At 47.1% G+C, this 8,501-nt stretch overlaps 1 protein-coding gene across 1 annotated transcript; it reads left to right on the top strand.

The window, feature by feature from the left end:
* Positions 1 to 4,289: 4,289 nt before the first annotated feature.
* H257_09644 (hypothetical protein) lies at positions 4,290 to 6,293 on the top strand (the record flags this gene model as incomplete). Its single annotated transcript, XM_009835933.1, has 1 exon — positions 4,290 to 6,293. One exon carries the CDS (start codon positions 4,290 to 4,292, stop codon positions 6,291 to 6,293), a length of 2,004 nt encoding a protein of 667 aa, XP_009834235.1.
* Positions 6,294 to 8,501: the final 2,208 nt, after the last annotated feature.

Raw genomic sequence — 8,501 nt, forward strand, 5'->3', positions numbered from 1 at the left:
TGTGATTTTCCTTTGTACTAGTACTACTCGGGAAAGAAATATAAGGAAGTCTCTATATAATGGTGCATAGTTTTTTCATAAATTGTCCAAACTGGATGGATTCGATATCGATAGACCAATCAAACCACGACGAATCCAACGCGACTATCCATTGGTCAGAAAAAACAGAAGGAAAAGAGTTAGGGTGGCTTGAAGATGCCTTACTTCAGCCCATATTAAAATATCTGATTATCACCCACTTCGAAAGTAGGACTTCTGCATGGATTGATGCTTCATACTTTATTCGATATTAAATTTACAGATCACCTTCCGTTCGATAGTGTTACTGATATGGATGGGTGGTACTAGTACCGATCAGTGTGCTTTTGAAAAGTCACCCTAACCACTCTCACTACTTGACTTTTTCGACAGGCTTTTTGGCCAAAATATGCTGTCGAAGTGTCGGCAACGAGTGAAATTGAGAAATGACTGCATAACGACACTTTCATACGCATAAATTTACCGTACGAGTAGTCGGTTGGCTGCTGTGTTAAGCCTAACCCGTGTTGCGATGGATTCAATTCTCATTCTTCACTGTCAATTTGCATTGTTCGACGCACTTCGATTTTATTCGACCGCACACACTAATTCGATTATCCAGTTCTCGGCCCACAGGCCAATAGAGCCAAATCTAAATCGCCCAACGAAAGCACGTGAAGAATGTAATCGAATTTCGTAGCAGAAGTTGACTTGCGACATTCGGAATACTTCAGTCAAAATAGAATAAAATGTTCTTGTCTCAATATAGTTTATATACAAGTAATGTTTTGGAATATAATATCTCTTTTTATAATTGTCATATGTTATTTGATAAACCTGCAGTACAGTGTAGTTTTTACCGGCAGCCCTTGCGAGCGTGAAGGATGAAGTAGTGCTTGTACTACGTAGTAATCATTAACGCTTTGCCTATTTGAGCATGACCACTTGGTTACTGCGTTAGTACTACTGTATATGATTTGTTAAGTGGGAACTTTTGAACCCCCCACAAAATTATAATTTTGCTGTATATGTTTATGCAAGAACCTGTCTGGGTTGAAATACCTATAAGATGTAATATATATCGAGTTTGGAAGAACGCAACACGCGGGAAGTTCCCACTCATTGCACGAAATGGCGCGGACTGCCCATCGCAAGGCCACAGGACGCCCTTCGGTCAAGAACACCATTCGCAATAAGCCATCGTACAGAACCAAAACATATTCGGTCCTCAACAGGCTGTGCGTCATCAACGCAGCTCGAGATGACTCCTACAACTCTGCATTGGACACGTACTTCCCGGGACTCACTGGAACGCCACGCAAGACAGCGTGGAAGCGCATTCACCGCTGGGAGCAGAATCGTGCCGTTCTCGAGGCAGCGACAGCCGAACCATCCCAGCAACACAAGAAGTCCTTGCGGCCTGCTGGTACTTCTTCGACTCTTGATGTGGCCGCAGAAGAAGGCTTGGCGGCATGGATCAACGAGCTGCGCAGCGAAGGGATCCCGGTGACCAATCTGCTTCTCCAGCTAAGAGCACTCGAAGTTGCCCGCGACGTTGGGTTGACAGCGATCCAGTTCAAGGCGAGTCCTTCATGGATCAATGGCTTCATGAAGCGGTGGCGCTTTTCCATGCGTTCCAAGAGTCGCTCTGGTCAGGCGGACTTGGCGCAAGGACAAGTTGCGCTCGAAGCATTTGGCTCTCAAGTTCGTGCACTGGTTCTTGAACACGGAATCGAGTCCATCTACAATGCCGATCAAACTGGGATCAACTACGAGTACATACCAAAGAAGACCATTGACAGCCTCGGCGCAAAGACAGTGTGGATCAAGGGCTCCGGACATGACAAGGACCGCCTATCCGCCATGCTGTTAGCCGATTCAAACGGTGTGAAATACCCATTGTTTCTGGTTCTCAAGACTGGCGTCTCGCGAATAAAGGGAGTCGTCCAAGACAACCTGAAGCACCGGAACGGCTTTGGCTGCCATGTGTGGGAAGACATCGAAGAGCTCCACGAACGGCATCCATCCAGGATCTACGGCAATCCTACGGCATGGTGGAATAGTCTTATTTCCATCGAGTTTTTGACGTACCATTTCGGCTACCGACGGGGAACTGCATGCAAGCCAGTACTCTTGCTTTGGGATGCGTTCAGCGCGCATTCAACACCGGATGTCCTTGCGTTGGCTAGTGAGCTCAACGTGCTTTTGGATACGATCCCACCTACGTTGACATGGATATGTCAACCAGCCGATGTTGCTTGGATGCGGTCAATAAAGGCGGCACTCCGTCATCGATGGATCGAGCATTCACGTACCGAAGTCAACAACCACGACGGTGGCCCATTCAAGCTCACTCCTCCTGACCGGTTCGACATCGTCGAGTGGGTCAACACGGCCTGGGATTCCCTATCCAAGAAGACAATCATCAATGGTTTTCGTAAGTGCAACATTGTGGATACCCCAATTGAACACGAAAGAACTGGCGATGCCGATGTCGATCTTGATGCAGTTGGGGCAGCATCCGTGCTCGACGCAATTCGCCACCTTGGCGCCATGGAACTGGCGGAGCTTGATCCTGCCTTGGACGTGGATGTTGCACTAGAAGATTTACACAATGTTAGTTAAAACTGGTATTGAGTACACCCAAAAAGTATGATTCGTTAACCTTGATGTTAAATGGTGTGACTTGGTGCAACCCTTCGTGTGAATGTCGTGAGTTCAGGGACTCATCGGAATACCAAGGCCGGGGTGCGTACAGTAATGCCAATTCACAGACACACGAAGAGTTGCAACCGTTATCCGGTTGGGGATATCCGGATGTTGGGGCCATAGAAAATTTGAAAATGGACTTTCAGAATGATGTGAAAACTCCCTTTGATATTTTATGACTTCAATTTTGATTGACACCATCAATCATTTTGACTTGTAGAGAATTTCATTTTATGATTGATGCTGAGTATGGTGTAATTCGAATTCGTTTGAACTGCAAGATGGCATCAACTTCTAAACTAAATGCCATACATTTCCCAAGTCTGCCAAGTATCCCAGCAATTCATCCTGAACTTGTATACCCCTCTTTAATTTGGAACTTCTAGGCTTTGACATGGCATTCAATTATGGAGGTTATTCTGATTTCCTACTTGCCCTCATGTCTCAGAAGTTCCCACTTATCAAATCACATACAGTAGTAAGGACTTGCGGTTGTCGTTGATGTGCAGTCTCTACACCACTTCCCGTTCAAGTTGAAATGAATTTCCAGTCAATGTGAAATGCAGAAATATTATAAGATTTCACAAGTGCAGTTTCACATCTCAACATGAAAAATGTTCACATCAAAATGAAACGTTAAACTTACTTCAACTATAGTATAGTGACCATAAGGTGATGAATTATACTACCCTTCAGTATACAATAGTGATTCAATCATCATGTCTACCCTCCCTCACCCATCTTCCTCCTTTATCCAAATCATACACCAGAATATATATGAAACAAAGTATGTTTCAGGTTGAATGTTAGAAAATTCATGTTGATTTGAAAATCGTCGTGTTTCGAACGTGTTCATTTCACATTGACTGGAAATTCATTTCAACTTGAACGGGAAGTGGTGTAGTTACGCTGTACCTATCCTATCATCGTTATTTTAATTACATGAAGAAAGCTTGGAATTTGTATGCAAAGAATAGTAATAATTCCTCAAATATTTCTGTGTCCGAGCTCTGTCCGAATGGTTTTCACATCCGAGTCGTTATGGTATGGTAACTGGTTGGGCAAGACAGCTGGCGTTGAATGTGCTGCCTCCATTCGACAGCCTGACAGCCTAATTCAACAACTGGAGCTACTGTACCTACACAAACATGCATAAAATTCAAAAGAATTCTCTGATTAACTCTAACCCACTTCCACAGTCTTTTAAACCTGATATACTATTTCAATGAGAGGGAATCATGCCATTACTGTAACGTTAACCTGGGACTCCGTCCTAACCCGGTGGGTACATACCGTATAAGTTGGGATGCGGTGGAGATGCTCTGAGTACGTAGCATATAAACACCAATTTCTGGGAAAAGATAACTGGAGCTGGTTTACATATTGTTAATCGGGGAATTGTACTAAAATTCATGGAGCAGCAGGCCAAAATATAGAAAGGGGTCATCCGTGCATGAATTCTATCCACGAGATGTCTCATTGGTATCTCACATTGCGATGGATAGTGAGCTTGCTTGGTGGCTTGGTCATTCTTCAATATACCAGCCATGGTCAAAATCATCATGTCCGCTGTGGCTGCCTTGTCCGTCAGTGTCGCGTCTGCTTTCGGTACCATCTCCGAGTTTCCGACAGAGATGACCAGCCTCATGGATCAAACCGTGGATCCATGCACCGACTTCTTTTCATATTCGTGCGGGACGTGGTACAATGAGAACACCCTACACGCTAACGAAAGTACAACCGATGCCACGCGCGCCGTGGTCACAGCTGCGGCGGACAAGGTAATCGAAAAGTTGATGGACGCCAAGCTGCCCAAACTCACCGAGTTCTACAACGCGTGTGTGGACACTGCCACGTTAGACACCTTGGGTTTGGCTCCCATCGAAGATCACCTCAAGGCCATCCGCAGCGCCAACTCGACCGTCGAGGCCATCTTTCGCGGCGCGACCATCTCCAAGGCCACCGGCGTACCGCTGTTCGTGAAGTTGAACGTCGTGGCCAACTTCGTCGACGCCACCCGCAACGTCTTGGTTGCCAAAGGAACGAAATTGCCGATTCACAAAAACTACTACGAAGACCCGACGTTGTGGGCTAAGGTTGAGCAGCCGTACCGCGAATACATTGCCACAATCTTCACGCTGGCCGGACGCACGGACGCGGAGGCGGGGGCGGCCACCGACGTCGTGATTTCGTTTGAACGCCTCAGTGCCAAGCAGTCCATGCCTAGGCTGCTCCAAGAGGCTGTGACCTCCGGCGTGGTGCCGCTCAGCAAGGCCAAAGAGTTCTTCCCATTGGGGCTAGGTCTCCATTTGCAAGGGTTTGGGTTCGACGTCCGCGAAGGGTGCAACACGACCAAGGTCCTGCTGGACGGCATCAGTTACTTGGACTTCGTAGAAGGATTTCTCCACAGCTTGTCCGTCGACGACCTCAAGACGATCATCGAGTACAAGGTGCTCGCCTTCAACGCGCCGTTCCTGTCAACACCGTTTGTGAAAGCACACTCGAACTTCCATGGCATGGTGATTCAAGGCCTCAAAGAATCCCCGCCGCGGGCCACTATCTGCCGCAGACAGGTGGACTGGTCCATAGGCGAACTGCTGGGCACGTACTACCTCAAGGAAGTGTGGACGGCCAACACGACCGAACGCGTCGACTCGTTCGTGGTGGCACTGGAAGCTGCCTTCGAGAGTGGACTGAACAGCGCGGGGTGGCTTGATGACACCACTCGCGACAACGCCAAGACCAAGTTGTCCAAGTTCTCCCACTTCTTGGGGGGGCCCAAAAACCCCAAGACGTACCCCACCTTGACGTTTGACCCCAAGGCGTACATTGCCAACCTGAACAAGGTGTCTGCGTTTGATACTGCGTTCGAGCTAGCTCAGATCGACACTGCCAAGGACAAGCAGAATTGGATCATTACTGCGCAAACCGTGAATCAGTACTACGACGCGTCGGTGAACACGATTGTGTTTTCCGCCGCCACCTTGCAGCCCCCGAACTACGATGCCAACGCAGACCCGTCCGTGAGCTATGGCGGCATGGGCTCTAATGTCGGCCACGAAATCACCCATGGCTTCGACAACCTTGGCAGCAACTACGACGGCGACGGCAACTTCAGGCCTTGGTGGACGGATACCGTGAAGGAAACGTTTGACGAAAAGACCAAGTGCTTCATCGAGCAGTATGGGTCCATGGACGTCAAGAGCGAGCTCTCGGGTGCATTGCTTGGCAAGTTGGACGGCAAATTGACGTTGGGCGAAACCATCGCCGACAATGGGGGCCTTAACGCTGCGTACCGGGCGTACCGAGACTACGTGGATACTGTAGCTGATGCCACCAAGTACACCAAGGAAACAAGCGAAAAGATGTTTTGGATCGCGCACGCCCAATTGAGGTGCGAAAAGAACACTGACGAGTACCTCCAGATTCTGCTCACCGATGAACACCCCCCTGGTCGCTACCGCTTGATCGGGGCGGTTCAAAACTCGGTCGATTTTGCCAACGTGTTTAATTGCCCTGTGGATTCACCCATGAACCCGACCAAGAAATGTGTATTGTGGGAATAACGTTAGTGTCGATTCGATTCGAATGGGTCTGGATATTTGTACCGAATCCACAATATCTACTTCGAAGTATAGGCAGGCTAACACAAATTCCAATGGAATTGATTACCGGTAGCGCTAACAGTAAGGACAAGTACTTCTAATATAAGTTACTTCTTCGAGCATCTCCAACGGGGGTCCCTGTATCGATGTCCCTATTCCCAAAACCTGTTACAATAGTGGTCCCATCGAAGTTACGGATAATTTGGGGATGTATCCGGGTGTTCTTGTCCCCATTTCGATCGGACGTCCCAATATAACTAACTGTATTGTATTGGAATTGGAATTTGCACGAATTGGTCAAAATATTAGATTCCTTGGATATGATTGGCCAATGGATTTCATTTGAGCGTCGAGAGGCATGGCTCGCGCCATGCTGCTTTCGAGTGCCAAGTCAAGGTGCATATCGCGGCTAGTTCACCTAAGTGTATACAGTATATCTAGAAGTCATGTATTGACTGTGAAGTCCATACCGCATATCTCTTCTGCGCTTACATGGAGCCTCCATTCTATGAATCATCACGGCACCGGACTGCGTTTCTGTATTTCGGACAAGGCCGCTTGCTTTCACGTAAAAAACTTAATGTTGCTCAAACTCCTACCGGAACAGTTTGCTCACTCTTGTGTGGTCACATATCGGTAATTATTAACGTTATCGTACATTGCGAGCTACACGGTAAATGTCCACGAGACTGTTGTCGAACGAGTTGTCAACATCCACCTTTTATGTAAGTATGTCGCGAGTGTTGAGAGCATTCAGTTGTAGAGTCAGCCTCGAAATCGAGTTATCGTCCACAACAACCAACTGAGGAAGGAACGGAGGATAAAGAACAAGTAGAAATGCAAAGTGTGTCAAAACTGACATGTTTGGGATGTCAATCTGCCGCCCTACACTATATTGCAGGCAATGCGTTTTCCTGCAATACTTGTTGAAAATGAAGTTAACTTATCACAACACATCGAGCTCGATATACAACCGCTGTGACCACGAACACACCAAAAAGCTTGCGACTTCGCCATACTGTAATTAGGGACTGGGCAGTGCGTCCATATAAATCTCAATTCGTACCATGACGTGGTTTCTACGCAGAAGGTTGGTTTCACAATGTCAATTGATAGATTAATAGCGTAAAACTGTGCTGTGGATGTTGGAGTATATGTATTCTCTGCCAAACTAACAGGACTGTAAACCCAGGGTATTTACAGAGCACACCACTAACAGTAAATGCATACCGACCTGCCGTTTCAACGACATACATACCGGTATACTGAAGTATATACTGTACCTTCACCACATCACGTCACTGAAACAAGTTCCATCAGTCGCATGTCATTTCTAACTCCAAATTCTCGTGCCTGTTGATCACCTTGGTGGCTTTGCACATTATAGCCAATAGAAATGCGTAGCTTACAGCTTGACGTGCGTTGTGCAAATTCGATTTATATCACGTCAAATTCAAATATCTTGATATTTGTATTTAGGGGTTCTTAGAGCATCCCCACCGGTGCGACTGTAAACGCTATTATACAGTTCTATCCGGATTATTTACAGTATTGACAACCCCACCGGGCGACTGTAAAATACAGGAAACTGTAAAATTTTACCGCGAGACGCCAAATCGGACAGATTTACAGTCGCGACTGTAAAATACAGTTTTGACGAATTAGCCAATAACATGCTATCAATGGATAATTTTGTCCAATCATGTGCGTTATGGAGTCAATAATCAGTTGGTTCAGATATGGAATCAGCCAAGGCCGTCCGTCGTCTGTGGCTCCAACTTCACTACCGACGAAGACTGCCAGCTTGTCCGGTCATGGATCAATATCTCTCAAGATGCGTCCAAGGGTAGTACTCATCACGCATCACCACACCGTCCATGATTCGTTCAAACAGCGGTCTGGCCATTCGAAATTGATGGCGAAACTTGGCTTCGCCGTAGATTGGATTGGGGTCAAAGTAGTAGGTAAATCCGAGCATACGCAGCCTCGCTATCTCGTGGTAGGTCTGGCTGGCGGTTGGCAATAGAGCCTTTAGGGCGCGCAGAAGACTGATGAAAGCCAAGAATCTCCCAAGCTTGATCCATGTCATCATCGTCGTCCTCCCACGCGCGCCAGGCGTTCATTTCCGGATAATAACATTATTCGGATGTTTTACAGTTTTACCGCTGG

This window comes from Aphanomyces astaci, assembly GCF_000520075.1.
Source record: "Aphanomyces astaci strain APO3 unplaced genomic scaffold supercont1.24, whole genome shotgun sequence".
Classification (NCBI taxonomy): domain Eukaryota; phylum Oomycota; class Saprolegniomycetes; order Saprolegniales; family Verrucalvaceae; genus Aphanomyces; species Aphanomyces astaci.